Source organism: Carassius carassius, chromosome 22, assembly GCF_963082965.1.
Source record: "Carassius carassius chromosome 22, fCarCar2.1, whole genome shotgun sequence".
Lineage (NCBI taxonomy): Eukaryota > Metazoa > Chordata > Actinopteri > Cypriniformes > Cyprinidae > Carassius > Carassius carassius.
The window spans coordinates 27,974,551-27,999,672 of NC_081776.1; the positions used below are offsets into that span (position 1 = coordinate 27,974,551).

Here is a 25,122-nt window from a genome sequence, read left to right on the forward strand (position 1 = left end):
TAGCCAGTGCAGAGACTGTAAAATTGGGGTAATATGATCATATTTTCTTGACCTGGTAAGGACTCTAGCTGCTGCATTTTGGACTACCTGTGGCTTGTTTATTGAAGAAGCAGGACAACCACCTAGAAGTGCATTACAATAGTCGAGTCTAGAGATCATGAATGCATGTACTAGCTTTTCTGCATCAGAAACAGATGTTTCGTAGCTTGGCAATGTTTCTAAGACGGAAGAATGCAGTTTTTGTAACATGAGAGATATGATTTTTAAAAGACAAGTTGCTGTCTAATATAACTAATATAAAATTGACTGTAGAGGAAGTAACAGTACATCCGTCTAGTTGCAAATTGTAATCTACAAGATTCTGTGTACTGTTTTTTGGTCCAATAATTAATATCTCTATTATCCAAATTTAATAGGTGAAAATGATTGGTCATCCAATCTTTTACATTTTTAACACACTCTGTTAGCTTAGATAATTTAGAAGTTGAATCTGGTCTCATTGAGATATATTGCTGAGTATCATCAGCGTAACAGTGTGTAACGTGGAGTTGGAGGGAAGCTAATCCACGAGACTATTAGCATGGCTCCAGCATGAAATAAAGTAGCAAGGCAGGAGACAAAGTGGAGGGATTTCCACACTGCATATTTATTTCTCAGATACAGACCATACAAGCCAGGTCTCACGGCATATAAACTATTACATTCACCAGAAATAATAACCGGACAGAAATGTTCGTGACCTATAGCTTTCACCAGCGTCCACATTACTCGAGTCAAGGAAGCCGAGCGGGGGTTAAAGGTGATACTCAGTGACAAAAACAAAAAGGAGGCACCACCGTGTGGCGTCAACTGGTAATGCTCCGCTACACTCTGGCTGTTACATATTCCCCCCTGGTAATAACAAGGCTGTCCTCAGCCGTACACAAATGAAGAAGCAGCCAAGCTACGCTTAACACCTCATTATACATGAACTTGATGAAAAGTTAGCCGTTACACACAGAGAAGGACACAATGACTAGCCTACAGATATACATATCAATGAACAGAGTGTACAATTAAAACAGAGAAATACCTAGTAAACATATCAGGTGAATGAGTACAGTGCAATATCCCAATTTTATAGTTTTTAGCAAAATCAAAAAAAAACTTTTAATGGTGGCCTATAAAAGCCTGAACCACACAGCAAAAATGAGGAGATAAAGACTTCAGAAACACTCTGCAAGGAAATTTGAACTTTAGCAAAACCTATACCACCAAAGTAGGATACACAATGTAAACACAAGGTATGCAAAAAAAAATAGTACAATAACTCTGAACTGTGAAAGGTGCATTGCATTTCAATCTTTAACACATGCGTTGCATAACAAACCCTTGCTTATTACAGGTCAAGTCTGTCAGTATGGTAAGCGTTTGTCCATCTGCTGGCTGACCAACCAGACGTGATTCTGGGGCGACGTCTCGGTCTGAGGTCATAACGGTCAGTGCTACCAGGGTTTGAGTCAGACACACTCATAGCTGAACGGTCCACAGAGTCAAAGTCCATGACTGGCGCTGGACCAGAGTCAGTGTTACCATACGAGTCAAAACACATGTCTGCAGCAGGGAGGTGAGCCTGGCTGTCAATCTGGGTGATGGGCTCATCGTCATCCTGAGCCCAAGTTTCAGTTTGCTCTTCAGCCGCAGTACGCCTGCCGGGGGAAACAGAGTCCCAAGTGTGGAAAGGTTGCAAGTTAACTACATGAAAGACCCCAGCATCCACACCGGTGTCCAGCTTAGTCAGTCTGTAGTTAACCTCTCCCAGTTTTTGACTAACACGGAGTGGGCTTGTGAACAGCGATGCCAGTTTAGCAGTAAAGTTGGACTGTGAGTCAGATCTGAGATGTGTCTTAACCCTAACAAGGTCACCAACAGCATATGAGGCCTGAAGGCGTCTCAAGTCATAATAGTGTTTTTGTCTTTTGTGACTGTGGTCAAGAGCCGCTCTTGCGTGGTCATGAGCTTCCTGTAGAGAGGCTCTGAGCGTCTCTGGGTACGGCACACCAGGATCATCCACACCGTCACTGGATGGGTTTGTTATGAGGTCAAGTGGGGTGTCCAGCTCCCGACCATAAAGCATCATGGAGGGGCTGAGGCTTGTGCTGTCATGCGGGGCTGTACGCAGAGCAAAGCAGATTTGTGACAGGTATTTATCCCATGTAGTGTGTTTATCCCCAACATAGGCACGTATGGCAGTTTTGAGAGTCCTGTTAACGCGTTCAGTCGCATTTGTTTGAGGGTGGTAGGCAGTGGTGAGCCTGTGTACAGATCCCAGAGTGGAAACAACATGTTCAAACAACTCACTGACAAAGGGTGAACCTCTGTCGGAGATCAGGTAGGTTGGGGCACCATGTCTTGCAAACACCTCACTGACAAATTTTCCTGCTGCCACCTGCACTGTTGCTTCCTTAACTGCACACACTTCAATCCACTTAGAGAAATAGTCAACAAAAACCAGCAAGTGGGAGTTACCAGATGCCGTCCGGGGGAATGGTCCAATGAAATCCACGCCTGTGTACTGCCAGGGCTTTTGGGGAGAGATGGGAACCATGAGACCAGCCGGTCTCTTCTGGCTTGGTTTAGTGAGCTGACACACTGAGCAGGACATGACATTTCGCTTGACATCTGCTGCTATCTTGGGCCAAAAAAATCTTAATCGCAGCCTTGCTAATGTCTTTGAAAAACTGAGATGACCTGCAGTAGGGTGGTCATGATAATAGGACAGCAAAGTGCCACGGATTGATGTAGGCGCGTAAAGCTTCAGTTCTTTCAGAGGATGCAAACCACATCTGGCTTTCGGGTCAGAGTAGAAAAGCAGACTATCATGAACAACAAACTGTGGGGGGCTGTTTATGTCTGAGCCAGTGTGCGGATTCACCTCTAGATTTCTGAGAAGCTGGCCAATGTCTGGGTCATCATTCTGTAGCTGTTTCAAATGCGAGCGATCTGCCAAGAGCACTGGGGGTAGAGCGCGGAGGTCCAAACTGCCGATAACAGCGTAGTCAGGCAACAGGTCTATGGGAGCGTCGTCAGTCAGGGGCAGGGGCAGGGGGTTGCGTGATAGCGCATCTGGCACAGTGTTGCGAGTGCTGGGCTTGTGCACTATTGAGAAATCAAAGTCTTGGAGTCTCAGTGACCAGCGAGCCAGCCGGCCCGAGGGGTTTTTGGCGGGACATGAGCCACCTGAGGCTGTTGTGGTCGGTGAAAATGGTTACATGGAGGCCTTCCACGTAAGGTCTAAAATGTTCAAGAGCCCAAATCACAGCCAAACACTCTTTTTCTGGGGTGGAGTATGGCCTTTCTGCTTTGTGCAGAGAGCGACTTGCATAAGCCACAGCGACCTCTCGACCTCTCGACCTCTCGAGTCTTTCTGCATCAGAGCAGCTCCAAGCCCAAGGTCACAAGCGTCAGTGTGAATGAAAAAAGATCTTGTGAAGTCGGGGAATCTCAGGACGGATGCAGATGTGATGAACTTTTTCAAAGTTTCCATGGATTCTTGACATTTGTCATCCCAGCGGAAGACAGCATCTTTCCTCGTGAGTACATGGAGGGGCTCTGCATGGCGAGCGTAGTTCGGGACAAACCGCCGATAGTATCCGGTCAGTCCGAGGAACTGTCGGACATTTTTCATGGTGGATGGGGCCTGGAACTTTGTCACAGCTTGTATTTTGTCCTCATCAGGTTTTATGCCAGAGGGTGTGATGCGGTAGCCGAGGAATGTGAGTTCACTCAGACAGAACTGACATTTCTTTAGCTTCAATGAGAGACCAGCGGTTTTGAGTCTTTCAAGTACCTCTTTCAGGTCCTTCAGGTGCTGCTCGAAGGTGGGGGAAGCAACGACAATATCATCAAGATACACCGCACATGTTTTGTAAATGAGACCAGCCAGTACAGTGTTCATTAGCCTCTGAAACGTAGTTGGGGCATTGCAGAGACCAAAAGGAAGTACACGAAATTGAAAGAGACCACAGTGTGAAATAAAGGCTGTCTTTGATCGTGACTCTTCTGCAACTGCCACCTGCCAGTATCCTCGTGCTAAGTCCAGTGTTGTGATGAACTGCCCCCTCGCCAGAAAATCAAGTGAGTCGTCAATACGTGGTAAGGGGTATGAGTCTTTTTGTGTGACTTGGTTGACGCCTCTATAGTCTACACAGAATCTTGGGTCAGAGCCAGGCCTGTTAACAATAACGACAGGTGCGGCCCACGGGCCAGTGGAAGGCTCAATAATGATGTCTTGTAACATCTGCTCAACCTGTTCTTCAATTATTCTTTTCTTTGTTGGAGAGGTGCGATAAGGAGGGAGGTTTATGGGCTTTGCGTCCCCAGTGTCAATTTGGTGTTCAGCCATTGAAGTGCGCCCCAGATGACCATCAAACATGTCGTCGAACTGGGTGAGGATATGGAGCATCGCTGCTTTCTATCCATCCTCAAGGCTCGCCTCAGCGACTTTGGACCCGAGACTGGTTTGCAAGGCGTCCAGTGACATGATGGCTCCCCCTGCAGCGAATGATTCATCGATACAGTCCTCATCTTCGTCCACCACAGGGCAAGGGATATCCTCCATTAAGACGGTTCTGGATGGGACGTGGATGGTCAGGGAGGCTCGAATCATGAAATCCATGCCTAGGATGAAAGGGGATGACAGATTAGGGATTATGGCAAAACGTTGGTAGAAGCGTTTCCCCATGAAGCCAATAGATAGCCAAGTCACACCGTCAGGTGTACATGAATCATTATTGGGAAGTCTCACTGTTGGACCTATCCATTGATGCGTTTTCCTTGGATAAGAGTCATTAACACAGATGAGATCTGCGCGCACCGCAGATAGTGAAGCGCCTGTGTCTAAGGTTGCATCCACAGGCACAGCATTAAAGTTCACTTTAGTTCTCAGTGGTGTATTCCAGGGAGCCTTGGAGTCAGTGTCCTCAACGTGACATAGGACGTGTTGTTCTTGTGGGATTGAGGCAAGTGGATGAGGCTCAGTCAGCGTCTGGAGGGAGGATTGCCTCTGCGAAATGTCCTCCCTCCTCTGAAGTTTCCCGACTGCCTGTATGGAGGTGGTGTGTCAAAAGACAAGCTGTCTGTCTCGACGCGCTGCACACCAACATCTGTAGACACAGGTGATGGGGTTGAGGAATTCAGTACAGGCTGTGACCCAGGAAGTGGTGACACCTGAGATGCAGTGTTGCAGGTTGGGCAGGTGCGAGACGTGAACCCAGGGCGGGAGCATTTATAGCAATGGGGTTCACTATTCTGGTTTCTCCTCATCTGTGGGGGAGTACTCTGGTGTCCACTTGGCCCCAGGACCGCATGGAGTTCATGTGCACGCAGTAACAAGTCCATCACTGAAGGGATAGGGGCTCCATACAGTGCAACTCTATATTTTTCCAAAGAGTGTTTACTTATCAGTTCAATCTGCTCTTGTTCAGGTGGTGGGCTCCTTAATTTATTAAACTCCCCCAGCATGTGAGCTACAATGTTGGGAGGGGCTCATGCAGTGCTTGGACACGGTCGAGAATGCCTCTCAGGACACGTTCTTGGCGGTCAGATGGCAGAAAAACAGTTTTAAACAGCTGGCAGAATTTGGCCCATGTGGTGACATGTGAACTGAGAGCTTTAAACCATTTACCTGGCTCTTTTGCAAGGAAACGTGGCAGCTCGTATAGTATCTGCATGTCTGTCAAATTTAGTGAAGCTCTGTAGGTGTTGACAGCCTGCAACCAGTCTTCAGGGGGCACTTTACCATCACCAGCAAACACAAGGGGCTCTAGCTTTGCATGATGTAATGCAGCAGCGATCACTCTAGATGTGTTGCTCAGCTCGACTGACGGGGGCTGCAGAAAATAGCCTGAGTGATTACCTTGAGCACCAGAATCTGATGTGGGGCCCGATTTGGTAACAGCAGGTGTGAATGGGGTTGAAGTGGCCATGGGGGTTGGTTTCAGTTGCTGAGTACCAGGACTGGCAGAGTGGATTTCATCCCACCGTTTAAGTAAGCCTCGCTGTAGTTCCAGCGAGTCGTTCAGACACTCACGTAGCTTTTCAACCTCCGACTGCAGATCCTGAACTTGGTTTTCGAGGTCCGCAGTAGTGCGTTGGGGGACAGTGTACCCAGTCAAACATATAAGGTCCATGTCTGGGTCAAACGCAGAATCACCAGCTTGTGTTTTTGGGCGAGTTGCCATTATCTGCAGTTATAAAGTCAAATACCCACAATGAAATCCACTTTAACGCTGTCAAGGATCAAGAGTAATATAACTGCCCGACCTTAGGCTTAATAACAAAAGCTCTACTAGAATACACTTAGCACTGCATATGAACAACACGTGCACCAAACATATTAAATACCAAAAAGCATGGCAATATGAGAAAATCACTGAAAATGTGATACTACAGTAGCACAATTGGCAACTCAAAACTTCAAATACATTTAACTAAATTTTTTTTTTTTTTTTTTTTTTGATAGTCACGGTTCTCCAAAATACTCACAGAGTCCAACTCACAGAGTCCAACTCCCCGAGAGAAAATTATGTTCGCGAGTGTTTATCAGGCCGTCAGCAGACACATATCCAATGCACTCGGCAGGCAGGGAGGCAACGTGAAGTTCACACAGTTATCAGTTCTCACGGCTGTAATCACGGTAGCTTTAGCTCTAGCAGAAGGGGACACGTGCGTCGAAGAGGATGGCGAAATACACACTCACGCGGACACCCACGGTGGAGAAAAGTTCAAAGCAGTCCGGTCTAGTCCTTCTTCGCGTGCCCACGCGAGGTCCAGGTAATAATGTTCGGGTTGTAACGTGGAGTTGGAGGGAAGCTAATCCACGAGACTATTAGCATAGCTCCAGCATGAAATAAAGTAGCAAGGCAGGAGACGAAGTGGAGGGATTTCCACACTGCATATTTATTTCTCAGATACAGACCATACAAGCCAGGTCTCATGGCATATAAACTATTACATTCACCAGAAATAATAACCGGACAGAAATGTTCGTGACCTATAGCTTTCACCAGCGTCCACATTACTCGAGTCAAGGAAGCCGAGCGGGGGTTAAAGGTGATACTCAGTGACAAAAACAAAAAGGAGGCACCACCGTGTGGCGTCAACTGGTAATGCTCCGCTACACTCTGGCTGTTACAAGTGGAAGCTAATTCCGTATTTTCTAATAATATTAACAAGGAGCAACATTTATATTGAAAATAGAAGGGGACCTAGAACGGATCCTTGTGGCACTCCATATTTTAGTGGTGATAAATGAGATGACACCCAATTTAAATAAACGAAATGGTAGCGATCAGACTGGTAGGATCCAAACCATCTTAGAGCCTGCCCTTGAATACCTGTATAGTTTTGTAATTGATCTATGTGTATGTCATGATCTATGGTGTCAAATGCAGCACTAAGATCAAGTAAGACTAGAAATGAGATGCAGCCTTGATCTCACGCAAGAAGCAGGTCATTTGTAATTTTAACAAGTGCAGATTATGTGCTATGGTGAGGCCTGAAACCTGACTGTAATTCTTCATACAGGTAATTTTTTTGCATGAAGGAGCTCAATTGAGCAGACACAACTATTTCTTAAATTTTAGACATGAATGGAAGATTTGAAATAGGCCTATAATTTGCCAGTTCACTAGGATCTAGTTTTGGTTTCTTAATAAGAGGCTTAATAAAAAAAAAAAAGAAAAAAAAAAAGTGGGGAAGTCGTGGCCTAATGGTTAGAGAGTCGGACTCCCTATCGAAGGGTTGTGAGTTCGAGTCTCGGGCCGGCAGGAATTGTGGGTGGGGGGAGTGCATGTACAATTCTCTCTCCACCTTCAATACCACGACTTAGGTGCCCTTGAGCAAGGCATCGAACCCCCAACTGCTCCCCGGGCGCCGCAGCATAAATGGCTGCCCACTGCTCCGGGTGTGTGTTCACAGTGTGTGTGTGTGTTCACTGCTCTGTGTGTGTGCACTTTGGAAGGGGTTAAATGCAGAGCACGAATTCTGAGTATGGGTCACCATACTTGGCTGAATGTCACGTCACTTTCACTTTTTTTTTGACTTTCAGAACATGATTCCAGTTCAAAGCGAACGTGCTGTAGGCTATATGTTCCATTCAAAGTGCATTGAAGTGTGCGAGACCGTGTATGTGAGCAGAGCGATGTGATTTTGTCTGGACCTATGAGCAGATTTTTTGAAAGTCGGAGCGTTGAGGTTTCCACTTGCTCTGAGAACACTCCACTACAGCTCCATCACGAGCACAAATTATGCCAACTCACACATTAAACATAATTAGGGACGAGTGTGTTAGGTTAAAGCATGTTGCAAGTTGTACAGTTTGTTAAACTCCGCTCAAAACTAATTTGCTGCTACATTGCTACACATGGACCCTCCAAGCTTGCACATAAATGTAGCCTACACATTGCGCACATACATTCAGGAATGTAGAAAAACTGAAAAGTTAAAGCATATTCTCTCTGTTTCTGAAGTGATACCCTCAGCTTTGCCATATAGAGAGACATTTTTGAGAGCAGTCATTAAAGGGATAGTTCACCCAAAAATTTTAATTCTATCATCGTTTACTCACCCTCAAGTTGTTCCAAACCTGTATGAGTTTCTTTGCTCTGCTGAACACAAAGGAAGATATTTGGAAGAATGACAGAATCAAACAGATCTCGGTCCCCATTGACTTCCATAGTAGGAAAAAATATATACTATGGTAGTCAGTGGGGACCGAGATCTGTTTGGTTACAAACATTCTTCCAAATATCTTCCTTTGTGTTCAGCAGAGCAAAGAAACTCATACAGGTTTGGAACAACTTGAAGGTGAGTAACGATGATAGAATTAAAATTTTTGGGTGAACTATCCCTTTAATCATTAAAACCATGTTAAAACTATTATTTTAGTATTATGAATGTATTTTTCATTTAATATAATTTCTGAACAAAATAGTTTTTCAAGCATAGTGAAATAATTTAGTTGTGGAGCTGTGTTTCTGATCAGTGGAGCGAGGAGTGGGAAATGGCGAACCAGGAGCAGTGATTTTTGAATGCTTGGAGCGCGGAGGGGAAATGGTTGCCTCTCCACTCCGCTCACATACTCTGCTGCGAGACATAAATTTAAATGTCCGTGTGTGAAGATGTTGCACAATGCAAATCCGTGAATGAATGTTCCAAAGTGAGGTAAACATCAACAGAGTAGGGCGCAAGGAACATTGTGTAAATCATTGCAATTTCTGTTTCCAAATACAGAACTGAAACTTTTATTCAGACGTAGAAGAGCACTGCCTCTAAAATGAACCTCTATGAAGAGAGAGAGGAGGGAGATGCTGTTCCCTACCAGAACCAGAGAGCAGCCTCTCCAAAGCCCAGCTGTGTGTCTATGAAGAGTGAACAATCCATGGGAGCACCCATTCTCTTTAGTGATGAAGCAGTGACCTTTAACCCCAGGTGAGAGAATAAGTATCATTTGAGACAAGAAAAAGAATTTTAACTTACACAAACAGAAGGCACAGTTTCTTCAATTCTTTTGGCCTTGTTGTCACAAATATGTCTGCTACACTTCTTCTTCAATGAGCACACTGTCCATTATAAGTATCTTCAGTGGCAGATTTAGGCATGGGAAACCACCCAGGATGGCATCTTGACGGGAGTGGCATGAGGAGCGCACACAAGGGGGAAAAAATGGAATGCATGATTTTACAGCCAATTTTAAAACACAAAAATCATATAACTTTTAATCATGAATGCATGAATATTTACCCGATTGTTATCTTTTGAAACTTGTAACGGATCAGTTTGAGCAGATACTTTTACCATTATCACTGTCTTCGTCAGAATTCATTCATCGCTGGCAGCTTATTCACCAAATACACTATCAAGTTCCATTTACACTAATATTTGATTGCATATACAGGTATTTCTCAGTGAATTAGAATGTCGTGATAAAGTTCATTTATTTTAGTAATTCAACTCAAATTGTGAAACTCTTCTATTAAATTCAGTGCTCACAGACTAATGTAGTTTAAGTCTTTGGTTCTTTCCATTGTGATGATTAAGGCTAACATTTCACACCAACACCAGCAGATGTTATTGCACCCCAAATCATCACAGACTGTGGAAACTTAACACTGGACTTCAAGTAACTTGTGCTATGAGCTTCTCCACCCTTCCTCCAAACTCTAGGGCCTTGGTTTCCAAATGAAATAAAAAACTCTCTCATCTGCTCTCATCTGAAAAGAGGACTTTGGGCCAATGGGCAACAGTCCAGTTCTTCTTCTCCTTAGCCCAGATAAGACGCCTCAGGAGTGGCTCAACAAGAGGAATATGACAACTGTAGCCAAAGTCCTTGACACGTCTGTGTGTGGTGGCTCTTAATGCCTTGACCCCAGCCTCAGTCCATTCCTTGTCAAGTTCACTCAAATTCTTGAATTGATTTTGCTTGACAATCCTCATAATGCTGTGGTTCTCTCGGTTGGTTGTGCATCTTTTTTTTCCACACTTTTTCCTTCCACTCAACTTTCTGTTAACGTGTTTCGATACAGCACTCTGTGAACAGCCAGCTTCTTTGGCAATGTTACCCTCCTCGTGAAGGGTGTCAATGATTGTCTTCTGGACAACTGTCAGATCAGCAGTATTTCCCATGATTGTGTAGCCTAGTGAACCAAACTGAGAGACCATTTTGAAGGTTCAGGAAACCTTTGCAGGTGTTTTGAGTAGATTAGCTGATTGACATGTCACCATATTCTAATTTGTTGAGATAGTGAATTGGTGGGTTTTTGTTAAATGTGAGCCATATCATCACAATTAAAAGAACCAAATACTTAAATTACTTCAGTCTGTGTGCATTGATTTTATTTAATACCCGAGTTTCACAATTTGAGTTGAATTACTGAAACAAAATTAACTTTTTCATGACATTCTAATTAATTGAGAAGCCCCTTTAGTATACTTGCTCTTCTGTAAATCGCTTAACCATTTCAAGGTTTGCTGATGATATGCTTTTTTGTGTGTCTGCGATAATTATAAATGAAACATCACACCATTATTGTGTATCAAACTGTGTCGCCTTGAGGAATAAAGGTGAATTGCACTTATTGAGTCATCAGATCTTTAATTACTGTTGTGCAGGAAAAATATACACTATTGCATACCTTAGGTCACTATGCACTTTTTACAATAAATGAATCAGAAAACCAACATTGTTTTTTAATGTATGTTTTTGTGTTTATTCTTATTTTGTCATTGATAATGAATAGATTAAGGAATACTAAGAACTTCAAAATTTAATTATGGTGAGGGTTGTGAATGACGTCCTGGGTCAATAAAGACCCTAGGTATGCGTTTAAGGGTTTAAATTACATTAATATTAAATTTGGACTAGATGGCTGTAAAGTATAACTCAAAGGCTCATATACACTACTTGGCTGTTTTGATTTAAATAAGCAAATACTTAAGATTACTTAATAATTTATACAGTGATATGTTTTTGGCATTTTATACACAGCAATTCTTTTAACCATATCTAATGCAGTGCACTTTTTAATTTTTAAGCAGCCATGTTGGAAGACACCCATGACCATATTCCAGGATGACAAAACAGTTTGGGCCCAATGAATCTTGGATTTGTCATCCTAGAAAATAGACACGGGCGCGTCTTTCAACATGGTTGTTTAAGAAACAAAAAGCGAAGCAGAGCTTCAATTAGGGTTAAAAAGAATTGAATCAAAATGTAACATGCCACAAACATATTAATCACTGTAAAGAATATTAAATAATCTTAAGTATTTGCTTTTAACCTTCCAAAAACACATTAATATCAATATACATAAATTCTATATTTGTTTAATTAAAATCCAGATGTTTTTTTTTTTTTGGCCTGGCAGTGTACCATTCCCAGGGTTTGTAGTTAGATTTATGTTTAGACTTATAATAATAATTATTATTATTATTACAACAATAAAAAAATGACAGTTTAGCTTGCTTTTTGTATTTCTTTTGTAACATCTGCAGTTCAGATCATTCAACTAAAGGTGAGATGAGGTCAAAAAGTCTCCAACATGTATCAAAGCTTTTATTGTGTTTTATTGTATTTATTGTGTTGCAGTTAGTTTGAAAATGACACTCATAACTTCATGAAAAGATTCATTATTTGTGTGGTTCTTGTTTCTGCTGTGTGGGTAGAGATGATCAGACTGGAGACCTGGCTTTTCATCAACCAGTAGATAATGAACTACAGCAAGTCAAAAAACAGCACAAAATTTGTATGAAGAACAAGTTTGAGACCATATTTGAGGGAATCAAACTACAAGGGAATCAAATTTTCCTGAACAGAATCTACACACAGCTCTACATCATAGAGGGAGAAGGTGAAGGAGTGAATAAAGAACATGAGGTTTTACAGATGGAGAAAACAGCCAGAACACAACACTCTCAAGACACTCCAATCTACTGCAATGACATCTTTAAAGCCTCATCTGAACCAGGATGTGAGGAGCAGATCAAGACTGTTCTTACTAAAGGCATTGCTGGAATCGGAAAAACCGTCTCTGTGCAGAAGTTCATTCTGGATTGGGCCGAGGGAAAAGAAAATCAGGATATAGATTTCATGTTTGTGCTTCCATTTCGAGAGCTGAACTTGATTCGAGATCATCAGTACAGTCTTCACAGACTTCTGCTGGACTTTCATCCTGAACTTCAAGATCTGGACTCAAAGATTTATGAGAAGTGTAAATTTGTGTTCATCTTTGATGGTTTGGATGAAAGCAGAATCACACTGATGTTTTCAGATGATCAGGAAGTTTGTGATGTGACTGAGACTTCATCAGTGGGTGTGTTGATATCAAACCTGATGAAAGGAAAGCTGCTTCCCTCTGCACTTATCTGGATCACCTCCAGACCAGCAGCAGCCAATCAGATCCCCTCCAAATATATCCACCGTCTGACAGAAATACAGGGATTCAATGAGCCTCAAAAGGAGGAATATTTCAGGAAGAGAATCATTGACGAGCATCAAGCCAGCAGAATCATCTCACACATAAGAAGAGCAAGAAGCCTCCACATCATGTGCCACATCCCCGTCTTCTGTTGGATCTCATCCACTGTGCTTCAGAAGCTCCTGGAAGAAGATCTGAGTGCAGAAATCCCTCAAACTCTGACTGAAATGTACATCCACTTCCTGCTGATTCAGATCAACATAAGGAAGCAGAAGTATGAAGAGAGAGATCCAGAGAAACTCCTGCAGTCCAACAGAGAAGTGATTGTGAAACTTGCTGAAGTGGCTTTCAAACAGCTGATGAAGGGCAATGTGATGTTCTATGAGGAGGACCTGATTGAGAGCGGCATAGACCTCACTGATGCCTCACTGTATTCTGGGATTTGCACTGAAATCTTTAAGAAGGAATCTGTGATTCATCAGAGGAAAGTCTACAGCTTCATTCATCTGAGCTTTCAGGAGTTTATGGCTGCTTTCTATGTTTTTTACTCTCATCTAATGAAAAACATGGAACCATTTCAGTTGCTTCTGGATGAGGAATATGAATGCTATAAATATAAATTGGGCAGGTCTGAGGGAAACTCTCTGTGTGAGTTACTAGCATCAGCGGTTAATAAAACTCTTCAAAGACAAAATGGACATCTAGATCTGTTCCTGCGGTTTCTGATGGGCATCTCACTGGAGTCCAGTCAGAGACTCTTACAGGATCTACTGACACACACAGAGAACAGCTCAGAGAGCATCAAGAAAACCTCACAGAACATTAAAGAGAAGATCAAGAGAAGTGAAAGTCTTTCCGCTGACAGATCCATCAATCTGTTTCTCTGTCTGCTAGAAGTGAATGATCAGACACTTTCCAGAGAGATTCAGGACTTTGTGAAATCAGACAAAAATTTAGATATTTCTCCTGCTCACTGCTCAGCAATCGCCTACATGCTTCAGATGTCAGAGGAGGTGCTGGATGAGTTAGACCCAATGAAATACAACACATCATATGTGGGTAGAAGACGACTGATACCAGCTGTGATCAACTGCAGAAAAGCTCTGTGAGTAAAGTAATGTTTTTACTTGAAATATACACATCAATAAACAGATTTATTTCATCACCTTGTTTTTATCAAGATAACACAAACACAACATTTTATAATAATAATAGATTATTTTAATTGTTTTTTTTTTTACTTTGCTGACTTAAAGCCAAGTTTCCAAATACAGTTATCTTTCCATGAGCTCATTCCTCGTCAAAACATTAGAGAGAGTCAGTATTCTTTTAATTAACTGAACACTGTAAAATAAAATAAAAATAAAAAAAAAATAAAAAAAAGGGAATTCCGAACATAGTCATTACTAAAGTCAGAAAGAGATGCTCTGTATCATTGCTCAATAAAGCTGGAATTGTGACTTTCACTTGGGAATGAAGATAAAATAATGAAATAAGTATTGTGTAACAATAACAATAAAGCATTATAAAATTTAATCTTGATAATTATTCATCACAAATAGCTGTAACATTATGCATTAAGAGTCTTGAGTACTGTTACATTGGAAATATTGAAATGACGACAGGGTTTGAAGTGTGCTTAATATTTTTAAACCATATTAGTCAGTATTTCAGATTATTGTACATTTAAAGAGGTGTTCATTGTGCCATAAAATAAATAAAGCATTAGAAAATGATGATTATGTGTGAAAATTATGTAATGATATAGGCCTAGTCTAGTCCCCTTTCAAGGGAACTTCAAACTGCATCCTCTAGGGGTCGCTATGGGGAGACGCCTCTTGACCCATGTCTGAAGCATACAGCCGTGTCTGAAGCGACCATGATGTCACTACCGGTGCGACTAGTATAAATAGGTGCGGGGAGAACACATCATCCCCTTCTTCATGTTCACTAACTGTTTTGATTGAAGCGTTCATTGTGAACGTGGTAAGACCAATCTTTATTCTATTCATGGTGAGGACTAGCAAAACGTTTAGAGGATGTCTGCGTCTGTGTCATCGTTATTTGACACCTGATGACACACACGATTACTGCGTTATTTGTTTGGGCAAAGAGCATGCACAAAATGTCCTTGAGGGAGCAATTTGCGTGTATTGTGAGCATTTTCCGATGAAAAAGCTCCGCTCTCCTTTGTCTATCTTTTCGAGGAAAGAGGAGCAGCCATCTGCTTTCCGTGGTTCAAGACCCGCTGCTGCTGAGGCATTGTGGAGAATGACCTCATGGGGATCACAGGTGGATCTGACTGATGAGTTTAGGGAGGGGCTTTCCTCCATACAGAGATCAAGAAGGAATGCAAGAGGCAGTTTTCTTCACGCATTGATTGATTCCAGCATACAAGTTGATGCCAACATCGAGGTGATGCGTGAAAATGGCTATGAGAGGATGCCGCTTGAGAGAAACTGGTTGGCTATCTCTCTATGGGTGAGACGTCCTCTCTTAATACTCCCTCCTTGCCATCTAAAGCCCCTTCAGGATACATGTCGCTTAAATGGCAGGGCATTTGCAGCTCAAGGTCAGGCTGTGGCTTCATGCACACGATGGTGGTGCTCAGGTTGATCTACTGAAGGACATGGAAAAAGGCGATGGTCTTTCTCCTGATGAGGTAGCTGAGTTGTGCCGCACCACAGATCTCGCTCTCCGTGCTATGAAGCAGGCCGCCTCCACCTTGGTGGCCATAGTAGTAACGGAGAAACATCTGTGGGTGAACTTGGCAAGTATTGGGAAGAAAAAAAGGGGTTTTCTTCTCGATGCTCCGGTTTCGCCTTCCAAACTTCGGTACTTCCATTGAGATGGTGGTCGAGAAGATCAGGGAAATGAAGGCCTGCTCAGCGACTTTCAAATCCTTCATTCCATGAAGGTCCAGGTCTGAGCTCAAACAACATAGGGGTTGTGGTCTGTCTTGGTATGAGGATCAGAGATGGGCACAGAAGGATAGTGTCGCGGCCCACGCTCCTCCCCCACCTGCGGGTAGGGGTAGGAGGAATAGCGGGTCAAAGAGAGTTAGGCAAGGTCTAAGGGATGTGATCCAGACAAGGCGTCAGCGCTTTCGTCCAGATCCTTGAGAAGTGATACTTGAGTATCTACTCATTCCCTTTGGGGGTTTTTACATCTTCCCTTATCTTTCCCTTCCTAATTCCTATATAACCACCAGCTCTCCACCTGACCGAGGTAAGGTGGGAACTTCCTGCATTACAGTCTCCTGTGTTGAACATATGATGTTGTGGTTGGATCTATGGCTTCATAGTGACCACCTTACAGGGTCCAGACTAAAGGCTTCTCTGGAGTCACCTCTTGAGTGGGGCTACAATGCGGGAAGCATGGTGAGTGAGTATGATCCATTCTATCTATATGTGTATGTGCATATATACTATATATATATATATATATAAATATATGTGTGTGTGTGTGTATTTATATATATATATATATATATATATATATATATTAGGGGTTGCATGACTACTGATTTCTACTAGTCGTTTTTTTTTTTAAATACTCTAGTTACTCGACTACTCATTGTTCATGCTACTGTAAATGAAAAGACATAAAACATTTTTTATCAATAAACGCTTATTAATTCATAGCCTTATGCAACAATTACATATATAATTAACTATTATGACATTACATATTTAAATTTTCATGAAACAGCCAGTATTTGTATTTGTGTCTGTAACAATCACAAAAATTTTTGTATCTGCATTCGGATACAACGTCGTACTGTACTTTATAAGACCGTTATGGCTATCTTTTTTTTCATAGTTATCACTGAACAAGTATGCTGTGTTAAACTAAAATAATTATTAATTTCTAAAAGAATATTTATCATGCAGGCCGAGAGATGTCATGACAAATGTTAAACGTTAAACGCAATATTGTAATCCTAAAATTCACGTCATACTTGCAAACTCTTTGTACGCATTATGGTTAATACATGCTCGAGTAGTTGATTGTTTCCGACAGCGCCAACTAGTGGTTGAAGTAGTCGATCACTCGACTACTCGACTAGTCTATGCAAGCCCTAATACATATACATATATGTATGTATGTGTGTATATATATATATATATATATATATATATATATATATATATATAATGTATGTGTATGTATATGTATATAAGGGGTATTAGGGGTTGCACGACTACTGATTTCTACTAGTCGATTTTGTTAATCAACTACTTGTGGTTCATGCTACTTTAAATGAAAAGACATTAAATCGTTTTTTTAGCAATAAACATTTATTAATTTGTAGCCGTATGCAACAATTACATATGTAAATTGTCAAAGTTTTATAATTATGTCATTACATATTGAAATGTTCATGTAGGAGCCAGTATTTGTGTCTGCAACAATCAAATTTTTTCGTATCTGCATTCGGCTACAATGTGGAAGAGACCGTTATGTCTATCTTTTTTTTCATAGTTATCACTGAACAAGTATGTCAAGTTAAACTAAAATAATTATTGATTTCTAAAATACCATTTATCATGCAAGCAGAGAGATGTAATGACCAATGTTTAGTGATCGTCTGAACACGACTGAATCAATTCAATGCGCACATTTTCATTACGCAGAACACTTTAAGCGAGTCTTAATGTTTAGTGAACTTAACTAAACAAATGTGTGTGTGTTGCGCAAACCAGCAAAAGGTAAAGATGCAAACACGTAGGACAAGTAGAAAATGTATCCGTATCTAAGCTGATTATTACCCTACTCTTGAGATAGAACTGGTTTGGTTTTTGAGAGACTGAGATGTGCAGCGCGGCTGTTTGGTGAGCGCGAGCTGTGCATAATACATTCATTCGTATCATCAATTCAAGTCAAGTCACCTTTATTTATATAGCGCTTTAAACAAAATACATTGCGTCAAAGCAATTGAACAACATTCATTAGGAAAACAGTGTGTCAATAATGCAAAATGATAGTTAAAGGCAGTTCATCATTGAATTCAGTGATGTCATCTCTGTTCAGTTAAATAGTGTCTGTGCATTTATTTGCAATCAAGTCAACGATATCGCTCTAGATGAAGTTACCCCAACTAAGCAAGCCAGAGGCAACAGCGACAAGGAACCGAAACTACATCGGTGACAGAATGGAGAAAAAAACCTTGGGAGAAACCAGGCTCAGTTGGGGGGCCAGTTCTCCTCTAGACGAAACCAGTAGTTCAATTCCAGGCTGCAGCAAAGTCAGATTGTGCAGAAGAATCATCTGTTTCCTGTGGTCTTGTCCTGGTGGTCCTCTGAGACAAGGTCTTTACAGGGGATCTGTATCTGGGGCTCTAGTTGTCCTGGTCTCGGCTGTCTTTCAGAGCAGTAGAGGTCCTTTCTAGGTGCTGATCCACCATCTGGTCTGGATACGTACTGAATCCGGGTGACTGCAGTGACCCTCTGATCTGGATACAGACTGGATCTGGTGGCTACGGTGACCTCGGAATAAGAGAGAAACAGACAAATATTAGCGTAGATGCCATTCTTCTAATGATGTAGCAAGTACATAGGGTGTTATGGGAAGTGTTTCCGCTTCCGGTTTACCTAATTAATGCAGCCTAAAAATCCTTTAACGGATTTGGATGTTAAAAGCATATTAGTATGTTATGTGTAAGCCAGGTTAAAGAGATGGGTCTTTAATCTAGATTTAAACTGCAAGAGTGTGTCTGCCTCCCGAACAATGTTAGGTAGGTTATTCCAGAGTTTAGGCACCAAATAGGAAAAGGATCTGCCGCCCGCAGTTGATTTTGATATTCTAGGTATTATCAAAATGCCTGAGTTTTGAGAACGTAGCGGACGTAGATGATTATAATGTAAAAGGAGCTCATTCAAATACTGAGGTGCAAAACCATTCAGGGCTTTATAAGTAATAAGCAATATTTTAAAATCTATACGATGTTTGATAGGGAGCCAGTGCAGTGTTGACAGGACCGGGCTAATATGGTCATACTTCCTGGTTCTAGTAAGAACTCTTGCTGCTGCATTTTGGAATAGCTGTAGTTTGTTTACTAAGCGTGCAGAACAACCACCCAAAAAAGCATTACAATAATCTAACCTTGAGGTCATAAATGCATGGATTAACATTTCTGCATTTGACATTGAGAGCATAGGCCGTAATTTAGATATATTTTTGAGATGGAAAAATGCACTTTTACAAATGCTAGAAACGTGGCTTTCTAAGGAAAGATTGCGATCAAATAGCGCACCTAGGTTCCTAACTGATGACGAAGAATTGACAGAGCAACCATCAAGTCTTAGACAGTGTTCTAGGTTATTACAAGCAGAGTTTTTAGGTCCTATAATTAACACCTGTTTTTTCAGAATTTAGCAGTAAGAAATTACTCGTCATCCAGTTTTTTTATATCAACTATGCATTCCATTCGTTTTTCAAATTGGTGTGTATCACCGAGCCGCGAAGAAATATACAGTAGGTGGCCATCCTATCTGGGGCTTACCGCCGCGCTGGTAACTGTAATTCAGTCGTGTGTTAAAATCATTCGCGAAACTACCGCCAGGTGGTGCAAAGGGACGGATTGCGAAATGAATGTAATTGTAAAATGAGATAAAAGAAGGAAGTAAAACAACAATAACTTTATGATATAACATTGTAACATTTAAAAAAAAAAAAACATTTTTTTTTACAATTTGTTAATTTTTAAAATGTAGGATAGTCTTAGGCTACAGTCTACTAAACAAAAATTAAAAGAAGACCTTAACACAAAGGATCATAGGCATGCTATTTTTATTTTTAAACAGTAAATAAATATAAGGCCAGTATATATAAAACAGTATATAAAACAGTATATATATATATAAGCTAAATGTTTTAATTTAATTTTCATTTCGGTTCATTCTTGGTTTAAAAAATTCTTCAGGTTCCATATGCAGAGCGAAATGGGAACGGTCCAGCATTTAGCAATAATTAGTATTAACTCTGTTATTATTCTTGATTTTTCAAACTACCAGCATTTTTGAATTATGCCTTATGTGTGACCAAAAATTAAGTATTATTTGTTTCAGCTGTTTGAGCATGCTGGTGCCTCGCGCACATATTCACTGGAAACAGCAGTCGTTCACCAGACATTCGGCGTAAGCACTTTGACATATTGTTAATTATGATTTTTTTTTCATCGATACTGAAATGCACACAGCCTATTTACCTCATGAATAATAGTTAAGCTTCAAATGGGCAACATCACAAATATGGAAACGTTTGATTTCTCCCGATTGAGAAAGCCAAACCTTACCTTATGCTTAGCCTTAAATTATTATTGTTTTTTTTTATTTATTACTAAGCCTATATTATTATACACTGCAATTATATTTATCCATTAGAATTATATATTTTTAATTATTGTTCTGTTCTGATAAATTTGTTAAATTTAAAGGATTTGTTGTAAAATATTTTCTAATAGCCTATTTTTTTCCTCTCACAAACTCTGAATTATTTTTTAGCGTGTTTAAAAAAAAACATGCAGCAAACGAAAATAGGTGATTGATCCGTTAAAATGAAACCTATACACGACTCATAGCCTATATTTTTTTCCTCTGACAAACTTAATTTATTTTTTAGCGTGTTTAAAAAATAAAAAATAAAGAAAACATTCAGCAAATGAAAATAAGCGATTAATCCGTTAAAATGTGTTACTCTTGGTTAACAGTAATTATAATTATTTTACTTCAGAACAGAGCCTGGGACTAATCTAGGTTATCCATGTTTTTTTTTTTTTTTCATTGCATCTGAAAATGACTTTGTTCATTACATTCACTTCACGCGATCTGGCGCAGATCAGCCTCCCGCAAAACTCAGCTGTGGACGATTTAAAAATGTTTGAAATAAAGCAGTGGTTCTCAACCCGCAGCCCGTCACGAATTCAAATGCGGCTAGCACCACATGCTGAATAATAGTATTTAAATTCAAGTTAAAAAAAAAGGTTTTAATTGCTTAAATTATTTTTATTAATTAATAATATGTTATCATGTTTATTCTTGTAAAAAAATATGTGTTTATTCTTTAGGAATACAAGGGAAAAAATAAGGTACAATCCGAATATTTGTTTTGCTTTACCTATTTATGTAAGCTACAATTATTCAAATAATACTAATAATAATAATAATAATAATAATAATAATAAAACAATGTCAATAAAAATACCATTGGCCTGAGTAATTTTGACCATTATAGAATTGTGACTTTAAAGATTAGTCATTTAGGTGGTAAAAATACTGTGAAATTAATAATGGCATGGATTTTAGAGCATAACAACTGAAAGTTTATGAAACATTAGCCAATAAAGCATTTTTTTAAACAACGGAACTTAAAGTTGTGAACTAAAATATTATTTTATAATAATATAAAATATTATGCTGCCTAGTTCGCGTGCCTATAGGCGAACTAGGCAGCAGCCCAGGGCGGCAGCTCAGCCAGGGCGGCAAGAGAGAAGGCGAGAGAGAGAGAAGGCGATAGAGAGAGAAGGCGAGAGAGAGAGAGAGAGAGAGAGAGAGAGAGAGAATTATTAATTAATTTGTTTGTTTCACATTAGGTATAAATAAAATAAAAGCTATAAATAAAAAAACTTTACATTTCGAATAAAAATTCCCGCACGGCAGCGCCCTATTAGTAGGTCTATATGCATGCAAAATACTTGAATGTATATTCAAAAATGTCAAACCGAATAAATTTATCTGGTCATGAGTAATCGCCTCCCTGGAAGAGCGCTTTTCGCTGCTTAGAGACCATGGGCCCGTATTTGGATTTTTAGATGACATCGCATCTCTCAAAGAAAAGGAGAATAGCTAGAATAGCCTTCAGGATTGCTTAGGACTGGAAAAGGCCCTGACACATGGAGATTCGCGGATGTTGATGGGCATGAATTGTTTGAAGAGCTGACTGCTTTGGGCAGACGCCTGGTTGCTGGATCTAAACCACTGGATGCGCTTAAATTCATCTGTGAAAAAGGGATGGAAAACAATTTTCCAAATGTTTTTGTAGCATTGAGAGTGCTTCTCACTCTCCCTGTCACTGTGAGCTATGGAGAACGCAGTTTCTCAAAGCTTAAACTGATAAAAATGATCTCCGAAATACAAGTTAAACTCGAGGACGCAATCAAAGCGTTTGCCGCTGCGAAAGCCCGACGCGCACGCTTCTGAAATGTAGGTGTGTGAATGTGTGTATCAGTCAAGAAAACAATCGAAAACTCCAGTTTTGTGAGCTAAAAAAATGTGTGCATATGTTTAGTTTTATTCTGTACACTATCTATTAGCCTATAAAACAGAATTTATACTTAGCTGTTGCATTGTGTAGGCTACCCTTTTCACCTTTTTGCAGAATTAAAAAATAAAAAACTCTGAAAACATGCTTGCACATTTTTATTTTAGTGTAATTTCATAGATTAAAAAAATTTTTTTACATGCATTTTAAGGATCCCTAATTGTGAATGTGAGGGGGGCGGCACGATCGTGCTCTGCCTAGAGCGGCATTTGAGCTTGCGCTGGCCCTGGGCTCATGATCAATAAGTTGTATTGGCCTCAATCTGATTCAGTAAAGTCAAACCGCAGACAGTGCAGCCTCGAGACCCGTGCGCTGTGAGGTGGGAACAGAGGATTCCGCTTGGTCTTAAAGCCTCCCGCAAACATCCACGATCACAAATAACAATGATTTTCTTAAAATAATGATTAATTATTAATTGATGATTTGTTATTATCATTATGGTCTTGTGAAAATAATAATATGGGCTGCGAGAAAATTATGAATACAAAGAGTAGCCTACTGCTGAGTGCAAGCATGTTTCAGCCCAGTAACACACCGTTCCTCAGAGCCAAAACACAGACCGAATTCTGTTCAGCTGGAGGGGGTTGGGTTTTGGGTAGTTATTCATGGATTGTGGGGGTCGAGATGTGCTCTTTCATATGGATAGTGTCTTATGAGGCTTTCACTTGCTGAACCGGTTTATATACGACTGTTGTTTTGATTATATTCACAGTGCTGGCTCTCTCCGACGAGAGAAATGCAACATTCACACATTACACTATTTCTTTTCGTCTAAAAACATTTTAAGCTTTCTGTAGATATATTTTTAATGTACCCATGTGAGATACCACGATATTATGTTAATTAAAAAATTATACATTCATTATCATGAAAAATTAAAGTGATGAGACGGCGCCTCCCTGTCATTAATGCACATTAATAATTTTTGCACAAACACTTGAATATGAGCTTCTTATCACGAGTAAAATTCATGCCAACAGCCAACATATTTAGCTTGATCAGAAGGTTGACTGCAAGAGTACAGCGGGATGTTAAGAGTTTGTCTGTTTCTTTTACTGATTATTTTCGGGTTAAAGCATGATATAAACAGATTCACACTCAATCGCTTTTGCAATAATGCGTTCAAACAAATGTAATCTTACAGTGCTACATAATCAGCATGCTATCTGATTTTGAAATCTTGAAGTTAATCGATCTGTTTAGATAAAAAAACTGACAAAAATATACTGTTATTTTCATCACAAACTAAATTTTCACAGCAGATAGCAGCAATTAAAGATGTAATGCTTACAATGTTATTAGTTTGACATGTGATAGGCTTTAGGGAAAAAAGTTTACACAAAATAGCTTAAGCCACTTTGAAACTCTCCTGTTATTTTTTTATTATTATTATTTTATATGCTATGTTATGAACATAACATTTCAAACATACTGAAATACTTTATTAACGGAGTGAAGGTGAAGCGTGTTTCTGGTATCAGTGCGCGTGGAGAGGAAGTTGTTGCTTCTCACAGACTCTGCTGCGAGTGAGAGAGATGTTTCACCCGACGAAATGAAGACGACCACGGGAACACAAGCACAGCACATCCGCCGAAAATCAACCTGCAGCAATGCTCGTTCATCGACTCGCCAAGCTTTACTTTTGTAGGTCGCATGGCAGTAAATAATTCGATGATATGACCATGCAGTCAATACAGATATTTAATAAAAACATCAAAACAAGCAGGGCTGTAAAATAAAACAATAAAAAACGCATGCCAGGTCTACACTGGACACGAGTGGAACGATCCAACAAAAGACAACAGAACACAGTGATGGATACACTGGACTCGATCCCCATCAGTGAACTGATTCTGTTTATGATGAAATGTTCTGACACTGTGTTCAGATGATTTTACACTATAGTGTGATGTCATCAAGTTTAGACACACTTTTCGCTGTGGGGCACAGATGACAACTCTTGCGTGACGCGTCCGGTGTAGACACAGAGAGTGACTGCTCTATTTACAAATAAGTTCTATAAGAAAAAAAAAATCTAAACCAGTGGCATAACAAGATGGAAATATAAACTAGAAAAAATATTAACAGGTCCTCCGTCCATGACACTGACTCACTGCGGAGCTGGCAGTTTTAATCTGAACAGCTCTTAAAGCTGAGTGGATGGTTAAATGCATGATGGGCTATTAAAAAAAATAGCATCTTTCCAGCATTAAGGTAATAACAGTACTGTTTTTTTAATCATCTTGTTGCAGTTATAAATTTGACTGCTAAATGAATGATAAAGAACTATATTAAAACTTGTTTTGTAAAATTTCGTCGTCATTTGAATATTGATTTAAAAATCGGTTTAAATCATAAATCAGATTTTATTTCTAAAATAAAAAAAAAAAAACAGGGATTTTTTTTTGAGGCCATATGATATTACCCTACTTTAAAAACAAGTAAAGAAGGTTCCCTTTAAAATCACTTTAGTTGTCAATTACTAAAGCTTTTTTTACATCGTGCGAATGTTGTTGATTATAATGAGAGAACTTGAGTTTAATCGTGAGGAAGTTTTATTAATTCTTTAGAGTTTCAAAGATTTAATCGTGCCGGTTTAATTTTATTCGTTTCTTGTTTTAGGCAAATTAGGCATAAATAATGGGAACGAAATTATACAGTGCTTCACATTTAAACATGCAACAATTTCTTAATCAGTTTACAGACAAATGTCTTTTTCTCCATAAGTTATGTCAAAATAAAGGACAGGTAACGAATAACAAAAATGCATGTTGTTTTATTAAAGGAAAAAATATATTTATATTTAAAATATAAATTAAAATATAGGCATAATATATTAAAATAT

The 25,122-nt window shown here is 40.0% G+C and overlaps 1 protein-coding gene across 1 annotated transcript in view; it reads left to right on the forward strand.

Annotated features, from left to right (window-relative positions):
• Nucleotides 1-25,122, forward strand: part of LOC132099191 (NACHT, LRR and PYD domains-containing protein 12-like) — an 84,348-nt gene that overhangs the window by 33,814 nt on the left and 25,412 nt on the right. Inside the window, exons 2-3 of the mRNA XM_059505642.1 lie at nt 9,274-9,471; nt 12,205-14,061. Coding sequence (XP_059361625.1) covers nt 9,317-9,471; nt 12,205-14,061 — 2,012 coding nt within the window. The 5' untranslated portion in view covers nt 9,274-9,316. The remainder of the gene's footprint in view (nt 1-9,273; nt 9,472-12,204; nt 14,062-25,122) is intronic.